Raw genomic sequence first — 22,469 nt, 5'->3', positions numbered from 1 at the left:
TATATCTTGCAACAACACATGTGTGTCTCACATGGCCAGATGCAACATATTACTGGGCTTGCACTCTGTCAGGTCAGGATGTAGGGGGCACTAAAGGCAGTGCCATTATGGCACTGTTGATCTGGTAAAAATTGACAGTGGCTTCGAGAGAATTGGTGCCCTGAAATTCAGGGGTCTCCCCGAAAAATTGGGTATTTTGGCAAGTATGACGCTGTGAAGCGCCGTTCATATTAAACTCGCGGGCCGCACCAACATTAAATTGTCATATCAAAGCGCGGGCCGCTTAATAACGTCTCGCCCGTGGGCCAATTGCGGCCCGTGGGCTGCATGTTTGAGACCCCTGCATTAAACAATGTAACAAGATTTTCCAAAATAAATCAACTCAAGTTATGGAAAAAATGCCAACATGGCACTCCCAATGTTATTATTGAAGTCACAAAGTGCATTATTGTTTTTAACATCCCTCAAAACAGCAGCCTGAAATTTGGGACATGAGGAGGTTGAGGTGGGGGGGTAGAGTGTAGCGGTGGGTGTATATTGTAGCATCCCAGAAGAGTTAGTGCTGCAAGGGTTACTGGGTATTTGTTCTGTTGTGTTTATGTTGTCTTACAGTGCGGATGTTCTCCCGAAGTGTGTTTGTCATCCTTGTTTGGTGTGGATTCACAGTGTGGCGCATATTTGTAACAGTGTTAAAGTTGTTTATACGCCCACCCTCAGTGTGACCTGTATGGCTGTTGACTAAGTATGCTTTGCATTCACTTGTGTGTGTGAAAAGTGGGAGATATTATGTGACTTGGCCGGCATGCATAGGCAGTGCCTTTAAAGTAGGGCTGGGCGATATGGCCTTTTTTTAATATCGCAATATTTTTAGGCCATATCGCGATATACGATATATAACTCGGTATTTTGCCTTAGCCTTAAATGAACACTTGATACATATAATCACAGCAGTATGATGATTCTATGTGTCTCCATTAAAACATTCTTGTTCATACTGCATTAATATATGGTCATTTTAAACTTTCATGCAGAGAAGGAAATTACAATTAAGTCAATTTACCAAAACTGTATTTATTAAAGTTATTAGCAGGTGACTTTTCAAATGATGCTACATATTAGCAGTATTGTTACTTTTGGTAGCAACGCCTGTGCCCCACACTTGACAAATCAAATTAAAGTTGTCTATTCGACAACCACCGCCAGACGATGGACCCCGTGCTGTTTTTCTTGGGAATTAATTCTTCCTTCATTTGTTACCATATTTGCACCTTCTTTCTCTCGTATTACCACTCGACTGGGATAAGAATCAGCACCTCTAAGTCTGCTAGCACCACAGCTAACGTTAGCCACGCTGCTACCTCTCTGCTGGGCGAGGGCGTATACATATGTGACGTAGGATGTGACGTGTGTAAGATTGTGCGCTTGCTGTCTGTGAGGAGACACTAGGAGTGGAAAGAGCCAGTACTCTAATCCCCGCAGCTAAAAACAACTGTGTGAGAACGTATACTCGAATATTACGATATAGTCATTTTCTATATCGCACAGAGACAAACCCGCGATATATCACGTATATCGATATATCGCCCAGCCCTACTTAAAGGTTTATTGGCGCTCTGTACTTCTCCCACACACAGTGGCGTTTTAAAAAGTTATACATTTTAGTTTTTGAAACCGATACCGATAATTTCCGATATTACATTTCAAAGCATTTATATTATCGGACATCTCTTATTGTAATGCAACATTGTATTGATTGTAACATACTTTAGAGATTGTTACGTAACCTATTGTATAGATTGTAACATAACCCATTAAATAGATTGTAACATAGTATTGATTGTAACATAACCCATTGAATTGATTGTATGGATTGTAGCATATTGTACAGATTGTATAGATTCTAACGTATTGTCTAGATCAGGGGTCACCAACGCGGTGCCCGCAGGCACCAGGTAGCCCGTAAGGACAGGATGATTAGCCCGCTGGCCTGTTCTAAAAATATCTCAAATAGCAGCACTTACCAGTGAGCTGCCTCTATTTTTTTTAATTGTATTTATTTACTAGCAAGCTGGTTTCGTTTTGCTCGACATGTTTAATTCTGAGAGACAAAACTCGAATAGAATTTGAAAATCCAAGAAAATATTTTAAAGACTTGGTCTTCACTTGTTTAAATATATTCATTTATTTTTTGTTTTTGCTTCTTATTACATTCAGAAAGACAATTTTAGAAAAAAAATACAACCTTAAAAATGATTTTAGGATTTTTAAACACATATACCTTTTTACCTTTTAAATTCCTCCCTCTTCTTTCCTGACAATTTAAATCAATGTTCAAGTAAATTATTTTTTTTAATTTAAAGAATAATGACAAATTTTAATTTAATTCTTCATTTTAGCTTCTGTTTTTTTGAAGAAGAATATTTGTGAACTATTTCTTCAAATTTATGATTAAAATTAAAAAAAAAAATTCTGGCAAATCTAGAAAATCTGTAGAATTTAAATTAAATCTTATTTCGAAGTCTTTTGATTTTCTTTTAAATTTTTTGTTCTGGAAAATCTAGAAGAAATAATGATTTGTCTTTGTTGGAAGTATAGCTTGGTCCAATTTGTTATATATTCTAACAAAGCGCAGATTGGATTTTAACCTATTTAAAACACGTCATCAAAAATGTATATTTATTCTAAGAAATCATTAAGATGATCAGTGTTTCCACAAATATAAATATCATTAATTATTTATAATAACAGAGTTAAAGCTAAATTGAGCAAATTGGCTATTTCTGGCAATTTATTGAAGTGTGTATCAAACTGGTAGCTCTTCGCATTAATCAGTATCCAAGAAGTAGCTCTTGGTTTCAAAAAGGTTGTTGACCCCTGGTCTAGATTATAACATATTGTATTGAAGGTAACATGACATTGTATAGATTGTAACATATTACATGGATTGTAACGTAACCATGCTATACATTGTAACTTATTGAAGCGCAACATATTGTACAGATTGTAGCATATTGTATAGATTGTAACATATTGAATAGAATGTAACACAACATTGTATGGATTGTAACATATTGTATAAATTGTAATATATTGTATACATTGTAACATACTGTTCAGATTATAGAATATTGTATAGATTGTACAATTTTGAATCGCTTGTATAGTAACATTTTATAGATTGTAATGTAACATTGTATAGATTGTAATGTAACATTGTATAGTTTGTTAAGTATTTTAGAGATTGTAACGTAACCTGTTGTTTAGATTGTAACATATTGTATAGATTGTAACATAACATGTTGTTTAGACTGTATCCAGTAGATTGTAGTGTAACATATTGTATGGATTGTAACGTAACCATTGAAAAGATTTATATATTGTAACATATTGTATAGATGTATAGATACTTTAACATACTTCATAGACTGTAACGTATTGTATAGACTGTAACATATTGTATAGATTGTAACATATTGTATAGATTGTATTAGTATGTATGGATTGTATAGATTGTAACGTGTAACATTGTATAGGTTGTAACGTAACATATTTTATAGATGTAGCGTAACATTGTATAGATTGTAACGTAACATTGTATAGATTGTAACGAAACAATTTATAGATTTTAACATAACATTTTATAGACTATAACGTAACATATCGTATAGATTTTAACGTATTGTATATATTGTAACATTGTATAGATTGTAACATTTATAGATTGCAATTTAACATTTTATAGATTGCCACGTAACATTTTATAGATTGAAACATAACATATTGTATAGATTGTGACGTAACATATGGTATAAATTCTAATACATTGTATAGATTTTAATGTAACATGTTTATAGATTGTAACGTATTGTGTAGATCAGGGGTCTCGAACATGCGGCCCGCGAGACGTTATTATGCGGCCCGCACTTTGATATGACAATTTAATGTTGGTGTGGCCCGCGAGTTTAATATGAATGCCGCTTAACAGCGTCATACTTGCCCACGTCCCCAATTTTCCTGGGAGACCCCCAAATTTCAGGGCACCAATTTGTTCGAAGCCCCTGTCGATTTATACCATATCAACAATATTCAGTGAGTGCCATAATGGCACTGCCTTTAGCGCCCCCTACATCCTGAACTGGCAGCGTGCAAGCCCAGTTATATGTTGCATCCGGCCATCCAAGACGCACGTGTAGATATATTTGATATACTGTATTTATATATAAGATATATTTGATCAACAGCTACACAGGTCACACTGAGGGTGGCCGTAAAAAAAACCTTAACACTGTTACAAATATGTGCCAGACTGTGAACCCACACCAAACAAGAATGACAAAACACATTTCGGGAGAACATCTGTATCGTAACACAACATAAACACAACAGAACAATTAGCCAGAATCCCACTCTACCCTGACTCTTCCGGGCTACAATATACACACCCCAGCTACCACCAAACCTCCACCCCCCCACCCTCCCTACTTGCGTCGGTTGAGGTGTTGTATAATGTAGCCAGGGATAGTCAAGGCTGCAAAGTGTTCTGGGTATTTGTTTTCTTGTGTTTAAGTTGTGTTAGGATGCGGAAAGTCTCCCAAAAAGGGTTTGTCATTCTTGTTTGGTGTGGGTTCACAGTGTGGCGCATATTAGTAACAGTGTTAAAGTTGTTTATACGGCCATCCTCAGTGTGACCCTTATGGCTGTTGAACAAGTACGTCTTGCAGCCCCTGATCTAGTTCCGCAAAAGTCTCATACAACATGTTACAGAGCCGGCACATTGGTTGTGTGATGTAGAAGCGTGCGTGATGATGTATTAGAGCAGTAGTCTTCTTCTAGGGGATGCGCGAACCCCTGGAAGTGCTTGAAGGTATGCCAAGGGGCAAGTGAGATAGCAGCAATTCAGAAATCCTTTATGAATATATTATTGGATAATATTTCAATGAAATATGAATGTAAGTTCATAAACTGTGAAAAAATAATCCAACAATCCAACATTCAGTGTTGACAGCTAGACTTTTTACGGACATGTTCCATAAATAATGATGTTAAAGATTTATTTTTTGGTGAAGAAATGTTTAGAATTAAGTTCATGAATCCAGATGGATCTCTATTACAATTCTATGTGTAGAAATCTTAATTTATAATTTAATCACTTGTTTATTCTTCAAAAAGTTTTTAGTTATTTTATATCTTTTTTCCAAATAGTTCAAGAAAGACCACTACAAATGAGCAATATTTTGCACTGTTATACAATTTAATAAATCAGAAACCAATGACATAGTGCTGTATTTTACTTCTTTATCTTTTTTTTCCCCAACAAAAATGCTTTGCTCTGATTAGGGGGTACTTGAATGAAAAAAGTGTTCACAGGGGGTACATCACTGAAAAAAGGTTGAGAACCACTGTTGTAGAGGCCGTTAAAGGCAGTGCAGTCACAGCAGCCCTTAATAATGTCGGCCGGGTGAAAATTGGGACAAATTCGGGAAAATGGTTGCACCAGTAGATTGTCGGGAGGTGCACTGAAATTCAGGAGTCCCCCGGGAAAATCGTGATGGTTGGCAAGTATGTTGCTAAGGCGGGAAAGCCATTCATAGAAGGTGAATTCATTAAAAAGTGCATGTTAAATTTTTTAAGAAATCTTTTCTTGCGGCCCAGCCTCACCCAATTTTTGCATCCAGTGGCCCCCAAGTAAATTACGTTTGAGACCCCTGGTGTAGATTGTAACATATTGTATACAATGTAACATAACATTTGTATGGATTGTAACTTATTGTATAGATTGTAACACATTTTTAAACAGGTAACATATTGTATAGATTGTAACGTAAAAGTGAATAATTTCAGTTCTGTTTGCTACTTTCAGTGGATGAATACATCACCATCGCTAAAGACAAACACGGATACAACATGGAACAGGTGCACAGCTATGTTACTCATTACAATCTCTTCACGCTTATGTCACGCACTACAATCTCTTCACTGTTCTTACTCACTACTGTCTAGCTTAAGTGAATGACTACATGGTTAGGTGAATGACTACATGAGGCAGGTTAGGTGAATGACTACATGAGGCATGTTAAGTGATTGACTACATGAGGCATGTTAGGTGAATGACTACATTAGACATGTTAGGTGAATGTCTACATGAGGCATGTTAGGTGAATGTCTACATGAGGCATGTTAGGTGAATGACTACTTGGGGCAGTTTCGTGAAAGACTACATGAAGCACGTTCGTAAAAGACTACATGAGGCAGGTTAGGTGAATGACTACATGAAGTGAGTCAGGTTACATGAATGACAACATGAGGCATGTTACGTGAATGTCTACATGAAGCATGTTAGGTGAATGTCTTCATGAGGCATGTTAGGTGAATGTCTACATGAGGCATGTTACGTGAATGTCTACATAAGGCATGTTACGTGAATGACTACATGAGGCATGTTAGGTGAATGACTACATGAGGCATGTTAGGTGAATGTCTACATGAGGCATGTTAGGTGAATGACTACATGAGGCATGTTAGGTGAATGTCTACATGAGGCATGTTAGGTGAATGACCACTTGGGGCAGTTTCGTGAAAGACTACATGAAGCACGTTCGTAAAAGACTACATGAGGCAGGTTAGGTGAATGACTACATGAAGTGAGTCAAGTTACATGAATGACAACATGAGGCATGTTACGTGAATGTCTTCATGAGGCATGTTACGTGAATGTCTACATGAGGCATGTTAGGTGAATGTCTTCATGAGGCATGTTAGGTGAATGTCTACATGAGGCATGTTAGGTGAATGTCTACATGAGGCATGTTAGGTGAATGTCTTCATGAGGCATGTTAGGTGAATGTCTACATGAGGCATGTTAGGTGAAAGACTACTTGAGGCAGGTGCATGAAAGATTACATGAAGCAGGTTCGTGAAAGACTACGTGAGGCAGGTTAGGTGAATTACTACATGAAGTGAGTCAGGAGACGGCGTGGCGCAGTGGGAGAGTGGCCGTGCGCAACCCGAGCGTCCCTGGTTCAAATCCCACCTAGTACCAACCTCGTCACGGCCGTTGTGTCCTGAGCAAGACACTTCACCCTTGCTCCTGATGGGTGCTGGTTGGCGCCTTGCATGGCAGCTCCCTCCGTCAGTGTGTGAATGGGTAAATGTGGAAGTAGTGTCAAAGCGCTTTGAGTACCTTGAAGGTAGAAAAGCGCTATACAAGTACAACCCATTTATAATGACTACATGAGGCAGGTTAGGTGAATGACTACATTAGGCAGGTTACGTGAATGACTACATGAGGCAGGTTATGTGAATGATTACATGAGGCAGGTTAGGCTAATGATTACATGAAGCATGTTAGGTGAATGACTATGAGGCAGGTTAGGTGAATGTCTACATGAGGCAGGTTATGTGAATGACTACATGAGGCAGGTTATGTGAATGACTACTTGGGGCAGTTTCGTGAAAGACTACATGAAGCACGTTCGTAAAAGACTACATGAGGCAGGTTAGGTGAATGACTACATGAAGTGAGTCAGGAGACGGCGTGGCGCAGTGGGAGAGTGGCCGTGCGCAACCCGAGCGTCCCTGGTTCAAATCCCACCTAGTACCAACCTCGTCACGTCCGTTTTGTCCTGAGCAAGACAATTCACCCTTGCTCCTGATGGGTGCTGGTTGGCGCCTTGCATGGCAGCTCCCTCCATCAGTGTGTGAATGTGTGTGTGAATGGGTAAATGTGGAAGTAGTGTCAAAGCGCTTTGAGTACCTTGAAGGTAGAAAAGCGCTATACAAGTACAACCGATTTATAATGACTACATGAGGCAGGTTAGGTGAATGACTACATTAGGCAGGTTACGTGAATGACTACATGAGGCAGGTTATGTGAATGATTACATGAGGCAGGTTAGGCTAATGATTACATGAAGCATGTTAGGTGAATGACTATGAGGCAGGTTAGGTGAATGTCTACATGAGGCAGGTTACGTGAATGTCTACATGAGGCATGTTTGGTGATTGTCTACATGAAGCATATTAGGTGATTGTCTACATGAAGCATATTAGGTGAATGACTACATGAAGCCTATCTAATCTGCCATATGTAGTCATTCACCTAGAATGACTACATATGGCAGATTAGATGAATGACTACATGAGGCAGGTTAGGTGAATGACTACATGTGGCAGGTTAGGTGAATGACCACATAAGGCAGGTTGCGTGAATGACTACATGAGGCAGGTTGGGTGAATTAATACATGATTAGGTGAATGACTACATGATGCAGGTTAGGTGAATGACTACATTATTAAGTGGATGACAACATGATGCAGGTAAATGACTCCATGGTTAAGTGAACTAATACTTGGTTAGGTGAATGATTAATGATTAGGTGAATGACTACATGGTTAGGTGAATTGGTACATGATTAGGTGAATGACTACATGATTTGGTGAATGTACTCTTTCAAATGTCTACATGAGGCAGGTTAGGTGAATGACAACATGAGGCATGTTTGGTGAATGACTACATGAGGCATGTTTGGTAAATGACTAGATGAGGCATGTTTGGTGAATGACTAGATGAGGCATGTTTGGTGAATGACAACATGAGGCATGTTTGGTGAATGACTACATGAGGCAAGTTAGGTGAATGACTACTTGATTAGGTGAATGACAACATGATTAGGTGAATGATGACATGAGGCAGGTGAATGACTACATGAGGCAATTTAGGAAAATGACTACATGACTAGGTGAAAGATTACATATTTAGGTGAATGACTATGTGAGGGAGGTGAATGACTACATGATGTGAATGACTACATGATTCATTGAATGACTACATGAGTCAGGTAAATAACTCCATGGTTAGGGGAATGACTACATGAGTCAGGTGATTGACTACATGACAGGTGAATTACTACTGTACTATAGTCAGATGAATGACTACATGATTAGGTGAATGACTACATGAGGCAGGTGAATTACTACTGTACATGAGTCAGGTGAATGACTACATGAGTCAGGTGAATGACTACATAAGTCAGGTGAATGACTACATGAGTCAGGTGAATGACTACATGAGTCAGGTGAATGACTACATGGTTAGGGGAAAGACTACATGGTTTGTTGAAAGACTGCATGAGGCAGGTGAAAGACTACATGAGGCAGGTAAATGATTACTTGATTAGGTGAATTACTTACTGATTAGGTGAATGACTACATGAGGCAGTTGAATGACTACATGATAAGGTGAATGACTGCATGAGGCAGGTGAATTACTGCATGCTTCGATGAATGACTACATGAGGCAGGTGAATGACTATAAGAGTTAGGTGAACTACTACATGATAAGGTAAATGCCAACATGAGTCAGGTGAATGAGAGGTTAGGTGAATGACTACATGAGTTCAATTACCACATTATTAGGTGAATAACTAAATGAGGCAGGTTAGGTGAATGATGACATGAGGCAGGTGAATGGTTACATTATTAGTTGAATGAATACATGATTAGATGAATGACTACATGAGGATGGTGAAAGACTACATGAGGTAGGTTAGGTGAATGACTACATGGCTAGGGGAATGACTACATGAGGCAGGTGAATGAATACATGATTAGGTGAATGACTACATGAGGCAGGTTAGGTGAATGACTACATAATTAGGTGAATGAATACATGAGTCAGGTGAATGAGAGGCTAGGTGAATGACTACATGAGTCAGGTGAATGACTACATGAGTCAGGTGAATGACTACATGAGTCAGGTGAATGAGAAAGGCTAGGTAAATGACTACATGAAGCAGGTGAATGAACTCATGATTAGGTGAATGACCACATGATTAAGTGATTTACTACATCAGTCAGGTGAATGACTACATGATTCTTGCAGGCCCTGGGCATGTTGTTTTGGCACCAACACAACGTAGAGAAGTCCTTGGCCGACCTTCCAAACTTCACCCCCTTCCCAGACGAGTGGAGCGTGGAGGACCGGGTTCTGTTCGAGCAAGCCTTCAGCTTCCATGGGAAGAGCTTCCGCCGCATCCAGCAGATGGTAGATGTCAGATGGCAGGTGTCAGCATGTGGTCATGTGACAAGTCCACTTCCTGTTTGCTCTTCCAGCTCCCTGACAAGTCTATGGCCAGCCTGGTGCGCTTCTACTACTCGTGGAAGAAGAGCCGTACCAGGACCAGTGTGATGGACCGACACCACCGCAGAATCAAGCGGGACAAAGACGACAGGTGAGTCACAAACACACACACAGCTGTCGTCTCGCCCACATGGTCTCAGGATGTGTGTGTTTTAGTGATGACGAGAGTCGTGGAAATGCTGCCAGTGATTTGGAGTCCACTCACATCAAAGACGCCCCCAAGGAGGTCAACTCTTTTCCGAGTACTACATGGAGTAGTAATACCAAATGCATTAATACTTTTTCTTCCTCCATTTAGTTGACTTCTGGGACCAGTGACAAGTCAGAGGTGAAAACTGCTGCTGGACTCAAAGTAAGAACCTACACCTGCAATTTTACTCCAAAGTTGTGTTTTTCTCATATTGTGTTACTCAGCACTTTTTCTTTCCTGACATCATCTGAATTAATGCACGCCCTCATGTTGCAGCACGATGATGCACACCCTCCATGTGGCAACAAAAATTATGCAAACTCTGTTATTGCAGCTCCATAATGCACACACTCATGTTGCATCATGATGATGTACACTCTCATATTGCATTACAGAGCAGGTTAGATTAATGACTACATGATTAGGTGGATGAAAACATGATGCAGGTTAGGTGAATACTACAATATTAGGTGAATGACAACATGAGGCAGGTGAATGACTACATGAGTCAGGTCTCTGACATGATTAGGTGAATGACTACATGAGGCGGGTGAACGACTACATGATTACGTGAATGATTACAGGAGGCAAGTTAGGTGAATGATTACATGATTAGGTGAATGACCACATAATTAGGTGAATGACAACATGATGCAGTTAATGCAAACTGATATTGCAGCTCAATAATGCACACACTCATGTTGCATCATGATGATGCACACTCATATTGCATTACAATGATGCACACCCTCAAGCTGTAACATGTTAATGCACACTCTCATATCGCATCACGATGATGGACACCTTCATGCTGCAACATGTTAATACACACCCTCATTTTGCAGCTAAAAAAAGCACACACTCATGTTGCATTACGATGATGCACACCTTCATGTGGCAACATGTTAATGCACTCTCTCATATCGCATCGTAATGATGCACACCCTCATGTTGCAACATGTTAATGCACCCCCTCATATTGCAGCTCAATAATGCGGAATACAATGATTTGCAAATCATTTTCAACCCATATTCAGTTGAATATGCTACAAATACAACATATTTGATGTTCAAACAGATAAACATTTTTTTTTGCAAATAATGATTAACTTTAGAATTTGATGCCAGCAACACGTGACAAAGAAGCTGGGAAAGGTGGCAATAAATACTGATAAAGTTGAGAAATGATCATCAAACACTTATATGGAACATCTCACAGGTGTGCAGGCTAATTGGGAACAGGTGGGTGCCATGATTGGGAATAAAAGCAGCTTCCATGAAATGCTAAGTAATTCACAAACAAGGATGGGGCGAGGGTCACCAATTTGTAAGTAAATTGTTGAAAAGTTTTAGAACATTTCTCAACAAGCTATTGCAAGGAATTCAGGGATTTTACCTTCTACGGTCCGTAAAATCATCAAAAGGTTCAGAGAATTTGGAGAAATCACTGCACGTAAGCGATGATATTACGGACCTTTGAGCCCTCAGGCGGTACTGCATCAAAAACCGACATCATTGTGTAAAGGATATCCCCTCATGGGCTCAGGAACACTTCATAAAACCACTGTCAGTAACTACAGTTGGTTGCTACATCTGTAAGTGCAAGTTAAAACTCTGCTATGCAAAGCAAAACCCATTTATCAACACCAAGGAACGCCGCTGGCTTCGCTGGGCCTGAGCTCATCTAAGATGGACTGATGCAAAGTGGAAAAGTGTTCTGTGGTCTGACAAGTCCACATTTCAAATTATATTTGGAAACTGTGGACGTGGTGTCCTCCGGAACAAAGAGGAAAATAACCATCCGGATTGTTATAGGCGCAAAGTTCAAAAGCCAGCATCTGTGATGATATGGGGGTGTAGTAGTGCCCAAAGCATGGGTAACTTACACCATTAATGCTGAATGGTCCATACAGGGTTTGGAGCAACATATGTTGTCATCCAGCGTTATCATGGACGCCCCTGCTTTTTTCAGTAAGACAGTGCCAAGCCATGTGTTACAATAGCGTGGTTTCGTAGTAAAAGAGTGCGGGTTTCTTTCGTGGCCCGCCTGCAGTCCAGACCTGTCTCCCATCGAAAATGTGTGGCGCATTATGAAGCATAAAATACAGACAGCGGAGACCCCGGACTGTTGAACGACCAAAGCTCTACATGAAACAAGAATGAGAGAATTCCACTTTCAAAGCTTCAACAATTAGTTTCCTCAGTTCCAAAACGGTTATTGAGTGTTGTTAAGAGAAAAGGTGATGGAATACAGTGGTGAACATGCCCTTTCCCAACTACTTTGGCACATGTTGCAGCCATGAAATTCTAAGTTCATTATTATTTGCAAAAAAAATAAAAGTTTATGAGTTTGAACATCAAATATCTTGTCTTTGTAGTGCATTCAACTGAATATGAGTTGAAAAGGATTTCCAAATCACTGTATTCCGTTTATTTTTACATCTAACACAATTTCCCAACTCAAATGGAAAATGGGTTTGTAGTATTAAACACCCTCATGTGGCAATGTTAATTCACCCCCCATGTTGCAGCATGTTAATGCACACCATCATGTTGCAGCACGATAATGCACACCCTTATGTTGCATATATTGTAAAGCACACCCTCGTGTGGCAACATGTTAATGTACACTCTCATATTGCAGCTCAATAATGCACACACTCATGTTGCAGCACAGTAATGTTCAGCCTCATGTGGCAAATGCTAATGCATACCCTCATGTTGCAGCACAATAATGCGCACCCTTATGTTGCATATACCATGAAACACACCTGTGGCAAATGTTAATGCACACTCCCATGTTGCAGCATGTTAACACACACTCTTATATTGCAGCTTAATAATGCACACACTCATGTGGCAACATGTTAATGCACACCCTCATATTGCAGCAGACCTCATGTTGCATCACAATGATGCACACCCTCATGGGGCAATATGTTAATGCACACCCTCATATTGCAGCACAATAATACACACCCTCATGTGGCAGTATGTTAATGCACTCCCTTATATTGCAGCACACATTCCTGTTGCATCACGGTGATGCCCCCCTCATGTGGCAACATGCTAATGCACACTCTCATATGGCAGCCCAATAGTACACACCTAAAAACTAGAACGATATGGCATCAGAGGGTTAGTCTTAAATTGGATAAGAAGTTATCTAACGAACAGGAAACAATACGTGAAGCTAGGCGAACACACGTCTACATTGCTAAATATTTCCTGTTGTGTACCTCAGGGATCAATACTAGGACCTAAACTATTCAATCTCTATATGAATGACATTTGTAAAGTTACAAGAGATTTAAAGTTAGTATTATTTGCGGATGATACAACAGCGTTTTGTTCAGGAGAGAACACGCAGAGGATAATATAAATAATAACAGAAGAAATTAACAAATTAAAAAAATGGTTCGACAAAAACAGACTATCATTGAATCTCAGTAAAACTAAAATAATGCTATTTGGTAACAGTAGAAAAGAAAGTCAAACACAAATACAAATAGACGGAATAGAAATTGAAAGAGTAAATGAAACCAAATTTCTAGGTATAATGATTGATGATAAATTGAACTGGAAATCTCTTGTAAAAAATATACAACATAAAGTAGCAAGAAATACGTCAATAATGAATAAAGCCAAATATGTTGTAGACCAAAAATCACTTTATATTCTCTACTGCTCACTAGTGTTACCATATCTGAGTTACTGTGTAGAAATATGGGGAAATAATTACAAAAGTACACTTTATTCACTAACAGTGTTACAAAAAAGATCAGTTAGAATAATACATGATGTTGGATATAGAGAACATACAAACCCTTTATTTATTGAGTCAAAGATACTGAAATTCCACGACATAGTGAAATTGCAAACAGCTAAGATTATACACAAAGCAAACTAACTTGCTTCCCAAGAATATACAACAATTCTTCTCAACAAAAGAAGAGAAATATAATCTTAGAGAAAAATGTAATTTAAAACATTTCTATGCACGTACAACACTTAAGACCTTCAGTATATCAGTATGTGGAATTAGATTATGGAATGGATTAAGCAAAGCAATCAAACAATGTACTAATATGATTCACTTCAAGAAACTCTTCAAGAACCATGATAAACATTCTGATTTTACTCACCCATTCATTCTCAAAATAATCTGATTTATCTCATCGTATGGAATAAAACTTACTTCACCAATTATTTATTTATTTTTATTGTAATTACTTATTACTTATGGAGTATACATTGTGAATACATTGAGAACAGGAAGTGAACAAAAGTTTTAGCAACTGTTATGTAAAGAAAAGGGGTAGGATTAAAAAGGCTCTGCTTCTTTCTACTCCTTTTCGAACATGTTGAAAAGAGAAACTGGAAATTGTGATGTATCATGTTGTATGCTTGCATGTTCGAAATAAACTCAAACTCAACTCAACACCCATATTAGGCAAATGTTAATGCACACCCCCATGTTGCAGCATTTTATGCACACCCTCATGTTGCAGCACGATGATGCACACCCTCATGCCGCAACATGTTAATGCACGCCCCCAATGATGCAGCACGATGATGCACACCCACATGTGGCAACATGTGGATGCATGTCCCCATGTTGCAGCATGATAATGCACACCCTCATATTGCATCAGAATAATGCAGAGCCTCATGTGGCAACATGTCAATGTACATACAATGTACATTGCTTCTGTAGAATGTTGTTCTTTGTGTTGGATTCTGAAGTAAGGAAGGAAAAGTCTTTACAGAAATTTACGGACTATAAGGCACACTTAAAATCCTTTTTTTTCCTCCAACCTCGACAGTGCACCTTATAACCCAGGGCACCTATTGTACGGAATAATTCTGGTTGTGCTCACCGACCTCAAACCAATTTTATTTGGTACATGGTGTAATGATAAGTGTGACCAGTAAAAGGCAGTTGTTGTGTTAGGACCAGATGTTCCTCCAAGGGAACTTAAGTTGCTGGTCTACCCCAAGTTCTTTTGATGACACATAAGCTGATTTTAAATGAATCCCAGACAGAATAGGTATTTTGACATTTTATTCCAAAACTTTGGGAGACCAACCAATGTAATTACACATTCAATTCACATCGCCTAAGTTGATCTGACAACACCACGGAAGTCCTGTCTTTTTCAATATACCACTAGCCCCCACCCTTTAGAGCGAATCCACATATCTATTGTTTTCCTCAGCTGTAAACTACCTTGAGATAGGAAAAAGGAGTATTGCTACTCCTGTATTCCATGCTCAAGGCAGTCCACAGTGTACCATCGGTCATGAAATAAAGAAATGATAAAAAGAGCACACAATGGAACACTAGCTATTTCAAATATGAATAAACAAAAAAATAACTTTTAAATATAGATATATTTATATATCTATCTCCGTCACAGTCAAACATAAGAGATACGTGTAGACTGCACTATGATGGCAATATGACTCAAGTGACACCAACACCAACATTTTATATGTTCCAATGAAAATATAGAACATTACACACGACGCTCAAAATTCTATCAAAATGTTTTAGTACGACTTTGGTAAACTATGAAGTCGCACGGCTTGATGGACTCACGGCGCATTAAACTTACAAATATTATTATGGTGTGTGTACAAAGTAAGACATATTATCTGGCGTTTTGTTTCGCAACAATATGCCAAAGCCACTTTTCTTACTTTCTGGTTCCTTCTGATATGTATTTGGGATCTGCATAATTCCTGAAAAATTGTGCGTGTCCGCCTTTGTAGTCCATGGAGACATCGTAGTCGAAATGCTTCTTGTTTTTCTCTATCTTCTTGTTTTGGGACATTCATCTTCCGCTGTTGCCATTTCTAATATACATCAGTGTTAAGTTCTTACTTATATCTGTCAGTAAACTCGCCATGAAAGCGCTTAAACATACCTGTGTAGTGAGTTTATATTATTCACCCAACAAACTTTAGTTATTAGAGAGTTCCGGTCGGGCGTTTTTTCACGGGACACATTTCCGGTGTAGTTTCCAGATGAGGAGATGCTGCTCCGTTATTGATTTAAGTAGTCTGAATGTCCATAAAAAGGTTAGCTCCATCCTTTGACACTTCTTCCACTTCCGTCCTTGCACGATATACCGTTACAACAAAGATGACGGGGAGAAGACACTGCTGAAGGTGAGCCACGTAAATAAGACCGCCCACAAAACGGCGCATCCTGAAGCGACTGTCAGAAAGCAACTTTAAGATGATCTGTAAAACATAATCTATGCAACATTTTGACCAAATAACCACCATTACATGTGATGTTATGTAGACCACAAAGAAGTGTTTTCAATTTAGAAAAAAAAAATATATGACTCCTTTAATGCGCCATATAATCCGGTGCGTCTTATATATTAAAAAAGAAGAACAAATAGACCATTCATCGACCGTGCGCCTTATAATCCGGTGTGCCTTATGGTCCGGAACATACAGTAATTGTATGGGATTAGCGTATGTTTGTCACGTCCTGTTTACGTCTTGTAGTCTGTTCCACTTCCTGTTTACAGCCGTAGTCTATTACACTTCCTGTTTACATACATGGTTTTTTCACTTCCTGTTTACATTCGTTGTCTGTTCCACTTCCTGTTTACATCCATAGTCTGTTCCACTTCCTGTTTAGATCGCAAATTCAAACAAGACTCCTCAATCATCATTTTTTCAACATTTTTTTTGTTTATAGTAAAGTGTCTGTGTGTGTGCGTGTGTGTGTGCGTGTGTGTGTGCGTGTGTGTGTGTGTGTGTGTGTGTTTGTGTGTGTGTGTGTGTGTCAGTCAGCAGGCGTCAGAGCGTCCCACAGGGCCAAAAAACGTCCACCCAGAGGAATGTTTCTGAAGCAGGATGACGTCGCTTCACTGTCCTCTTCCACGTGTGCTCATGGCGTCCTGCGACACCTTGATGCTCAGCTCATGACTGTCAAGAGACAGGTACCTGTCTGTCTGCGTGCGTGCGTGCGTGCGTGCGTGCGTGCGTGCGTGTGTTACTTACCACATATACATGTGTGTGTGCGTGCATGTGCGAGAGACTTACCATATATATGTGTGTGTCAGGTTCAGAGCATGAAACAGGCCAACAGTATTCTGAAGGAGAAGCTGGACTGTGGAGTGGATGAATTCAGACAAGCTGAGGTAACCATGGCAACAGCACATCACATGACTACTCTATAACCCATCATCTCTACATTCTTTAACCATACGAGGACTCATTGACTAGTGAACTGACTAGTGTTTGGATCCATGACTAGTTCATGACTGGTGATCTCAGTGTTTGGACTAATGACTAGTTAATAACTGGTGATGTCAATGTTTGGACTATCCATCCATACATTTTCTACCGCTTGTCCCTTTCGGGGTCGCGGGGGGTGTTGGAGCCTATCTCCGCTGCATTCAGGAGGACTAATGACTAGTTAATGACTGGTGATGTCAGTGTTTGGATCCATGACCAGTTAATGACTGATGATGTCAATGTTTGGATCCATGACTAGTTCATGACAGGTGATGTCAGTGTTTCGATCCATCACTAGTTCATGGCTGGTGATGTCAGTGTTTCGATCCATCACTAGTTCATGGCTGGTGATGTCAGTGTTTTGGATCCATCACTAGTTCATGACTGGTGATGTCAATGTTTGGATCCATCATTATCCATCTATCCATTTCCTACTGCTTATTCCCTGCGGGTCGCGGGGGGCGCTAAAGCCTATCTCATCTACAATCGGGCGGAACGCGGTGTACACCCTGGAAAAGTCGCCACCTCATCGCAGGGCCAACACCGATAGACAGACAACGTTCACACTCACATTCACACACTAGGGCCAATTTAATGTTGCCAATCAACTTATCTCCTGGTGCATGTCTTTGGAAGTGGGAGGAAGCCGGAGTACCCGGAGGGAACCCACGCAATCACGGGGAAGACATGCAAACTCCATTACTAGTTAATGGTTAATTAATGACTGGTAATGTCTGTTTGGATCCCTGAATAGTTCATGACTGGTGATGTCAGTGTTAGGATCCATGACCGATTAATGACCGGTAATGTCAGTGTTTGGATCCATTACTAGTTAATGACCGGTAATGTCAGTGTTTGGATCCATTACTAGTTAATGACCGGTAATGTCAGTGTTTGGATGCATGACTAGTGAATGACTGGTGATGTCATTGTTTGAATCCATCACTAGTTCATGACTGGTGATGTCAGTGTTTGGATCCAAGATTAGCCAATGACTGGTAATGTCTGTGTTTGGATCCATGATTAGCCAATGACTGGTATTGTCAGTTTTTGGATCCATGACTATTTAATGACTAGTTAATGTCTGGTAAATTTCAGTGTTTGGATCCATGACTAGTTAATTACTAGTGATGTCAGATATTAAATCCATGGCTAGTGAATGACTGGTAATGTCAGTGTTTGGATCCATGACTAGTTAATGACTGGTTAAGTCAGTGTTTGGATGCATGACTATTTAATGACTGGTAATGTCGGTGTTAGATCCATGACTAGTTAATGACTGGTAATGTCAGTGTTTGGATCCATGACTAGTTAATGACTAGTTAATAAGCTCTATATAAATATACTTCACTACTTTTCACAGTACTATTAGTGGTACTAACCGCACTGTTATGCCTGTACTTTGATCAGTGCAATGACCAGTACTATTACCAGGATTTTGAGCAGTAATTTTAGCACTATTTTAAGCAATACTCTTAGCAGTGTTATGACTCGTACTTTGATCACTAACTGTAGCAGTACTTATTAGCAGTGTTATGACTGGTACTTTGATCACTAACTGTAGCAGTGCTATTCAGTGTTATGACTGTTACTTTAACCACTAACTGCAGCAGTACTATTAGCATTGTAATGACTGGTACTGTGATCACAAATTGTAGCTGTACTATTAGCATTGTTATGACTGGTACTGTGATCACAAATTGTAGCAGTACTATTCGCAGTGTTATGACTGGTACTTTGATCACTAACTGTAGCAGTACTATTAGCAGTGTTATTACTGACGCTTTGATCATCAACTGTTAAAGATTCAAGATTGTTTATTGTCATATGCACAGTTAAACAGACAGTTTGCCGTACAATGAAAATCTTACTTTGCTAGTCCACCCTTCAACAAGTCACACGGTACTTAGGAAAAAATAAAATAAAAATGTATATACAAGGCACAGTAAGTAACATAACATTATTGTATATACAAGGCACAGTAAGTAACATAACATTATTGCACATTCTGATTGACAGTCAGCAGTATAAATATGGCGGTGACCCTGGGTCACAGCAGCAGTTAAAGTGTAGCAGTGCTATTAGCAGCACTATTAGCAGTTTTATGACTGGTACTTTGATCAATCCCTGTAGCAGTACTATTAGCAGTGTTATGACTGGTACTTTGATCACTAATTGTAGCAGTACTATTAGCAGTGTTATGACAGCTACTTTGATCACTAACCGTTGCAGTATACTATCAGCAGTACTATTAGCAGTGTTATGACTACTACACTATATTACCAAAAGTATTTGGCCACCCATCCAAATGATCAGAATCAGGTGTCCTAATCAATTGGCCCGGCCAAAAGTGTATAAGTTAAAGTTAAAGTATCAATGGTTGTCACACATACACTAGGTGTGGTGACATTTGTCCTCTGCATTCAACCCATCCCCTTGTTCACCCCCTGGGAGGTGAGGGGACCAGTGGGCAGCAGCAGTGGCCACGCCCGGGAATCATTTTGGTTATTTAACCCCCAATTTCAACCCTTGATGCTGAGTGCCAAGCAGGGAGGTTATGGGTCCCATTTTTATAGTCTTTGGTATGACTCAAGCACTTGGGCATGGGGACTCTTTCTACAAACATTTGTGAAAGAATGGGCCGCTCTCAGGAGCTCAGTGAGTTCCAGCGTGGAACTGTTAGAGAATGCCACCCGTGAAACAAATCCAGTTGTGAAATTTCCTCGCTCCAATGTCAACTGTCGGCTTGATTTTAAGAAAATGTAAGAGTTAGGGAACAACAACAACTCAGACACGAAGTGGTAGACCACAAACTGACAGAGATGGGTCAGCATATGCTGAAGTGCACAGTGCAAAGAGGTCGCCGACTTTCTGCACAGTCAGTTGCTAAAGTGCTCCAAACTTTACGTGATCTTCCAGTTAGCCCACGTACAGTACGCAGAGATCTTAATGGAATGGGTTTCGATGGCCGACCAGCTGCATCTAAGCCATAGATCAAGTCCAATGCAAAGTGTCTGATGCAGTTGTGTAAAGCACGTCACCACTGGACTCTAGAGCAGTAAAGACGCGTTCTCTGGAGTGACGAATCACGCTTTTCCATCTGGCAATCTAATGGAGGAGTGTGGGTTTTGAGGTTGCCAGGAGAACGATACATTTCGGACTGCATTGTGCTGAGTGTGAAATTTTGTAGGGGAGGATTCATGGTGTGGGATTGTTTGTCAGGAGTTGGGCTTGGCCCCTTAGTTCTCCTGATAGGAACTTTGAATGTTCCAGGATACCAAAACATTATGGACAATTCCATGCTCCCAACCTTGTGGGAACAGTTTGGACCGGGCCCCTTCCTCTTCCAACATGACTGTGCACCAGTGCATAAAGCAAGGTCCGTAAAGACATGGATGACTGAGTCTGGTGTGGATGAACTTGACTGGCCTTTACAGAGTCCTGACCTGAACCCGATAGAACACCTTTGGGATGAATTAGAATGGAGAGCCAGTCCTTCTCCACCAACATCGGTGTGGGACCTAACCAATGAGCTTTTGGAAGAATGGTCAAAAATTCCTATGAACACACTCTATAACCTTGTGGGCAGCCTTCCCAGAAGAGTTGAAGCTGTAGTAGCTGCAAAAGGTGGACCAACATCATATTGAACCCTATAGGTTAGGAATGGGATGGCATTTCAAGTTCATATGTGAGTCAAGTTTGGACCGGGCCCCTTCCTCTTCCAACATGACTGTGCACCAGTGCATAAAGCAAGGTCCGTAAAGACATGGATGACTGAGTCTGGTGTGGATGAACTTGACTGGCCTTTACAGAGTCCTGACCTGAACCCGATAGAACACCTTTGGGATGAATTAGAATGGAGAGCCAGTCCTTCTCCACCAACATCGGTGTGGGACCTAACCAATGAGCTTTTGGAAGAATGGTCAAAAATTCCTATAAACACACTCTATAACCTTGTGGGCAGCCTTCCCAGAAGAGTTGAAGCTGTAGTAGCTGCAAAAGGTGGACCAACATCATATTGAACCTTATAGGTTAGGAATGGGATGGCATTTCAAGTTCATATGTGAGTCAAGGCAGGTGGCCAAATACTTTTGGCAATATAGTGTACTTTGATCAGTAATTGTAGCATTACTATTAGCAGTGTTATGACTGGTACCTTAATCACTTACTGTAGCAGTACTATTAGCAGTGTTATCACAGCTACTTTGATCAGTAATAGTAGCAGTACTATCAGCAGTACTATGAGCATTGTTATGACTGGTACTTTGATCAGTAACAATAGCACTACTATTAGTAGTACTATTAGCGGTGTTATTCCTGCTACTTTGATCACCAACTGTAGCAGTATTATTAGCAATACTATTAGATGTCTCCTGACTAGTACTTTGATCAGTAATTGTAGCAGTACTACTAGCAGTACTATTAGGAGTGTTATGACTGGTACTTTGATCACTAACTGTAGCAGTACTATTAGCAGTGTTTTGACTGTACATTGATCACTACTGTACCAGTACTATTAGCAGTGTTATGACTGCTACTTCGATCAATATTTGTAGCATTAGAATCACCAGTACTATTAGCAGTACTGTTAGCAGTGTTATGATTGGTACTTTAATCACTAACTGTAGCAGTACTATTAGCAGTGTTATGACTGGTACTTTGATCAGTACTATTTGCAGTACTACTAGCAGTACTATTAGCAGTGCTATTAAAGGTACTTTGATCAGTAATTTTAGCAGTAGTATTAGCGATGTTTTGACCGGTACTTTGATCAGTACTATTAGCAGTATTATGACTTGTACTTTGACCAGTACTATTCGCAGTGTTATGATTGGTATTATTAGCAGTATTATTAGCTGTGTTATAAGTACAACTTTG

At 39.8% G+C, this 22,469-nt stretch overlaps 1 protein-coding gene across 1 annotated transcript in view; it reads left to right on the top strand.

The window, feature by feature from the left end:
• The window catches only part of rcor1 (REST corepressor 1), a 45,663-nt gene that overhangs the window by 14,027 nt on the left and 9,167 nt on the right, over positions 1 to 22,469 (top strand). The window contains exons 4-10 of the mRNA XM_061894915.1: positions 5,861 to 5,913; positions 9,881 to 10,042; positions 10,111 to 10,229; positions 10,295 to 10,364; positions 10,437 to 10,490; positions 17,141 to 17,293; positions 17,417 to 17,494. Of these exons, the coding sequence (XP_061750899.1) occupies positions 5,861 to 5,913; positions 9,881 to 10,042; positions 10,111 to 10,229; positions 10,295 to 10,364; positions 10,437 to 10,490; positions 17,141 to 17,293; positions 17,417 to 17,494 (689 nt within the window). The remainder of the gene's footprint in view (positions 1 to 5,860; positions 5,914 to 9,880; positions 10,043 to 10,110; positions 10,230 to 10,294; positions 10,365 to 10,436; positions 10,491 to 17,140; positions 17,294 to 17,416; positions 17,495 to 22,469) is intronic.

Source organism: Nerophis ophidion, linkage group LG03, assembly GCF_033978795.1.
Source record: "Nerophis ophidion isolate RoL-2023_Sa linkage group LG03, RoL_Noph_v1.0, whole genome shotgun sequence".
Classification (NCBI taxonomy): domain Eukaryota; kingdom Metazoa; phylum Chordata; class Actinopteri; order Syngnathiformes; family Syngnathidae; genus Nerophis; species Nerophis ophidion.
Note: the sequence above shows the minus strand (reverse complement) of the source record. Positions and strands in the feature narration are given on the sequence as shown.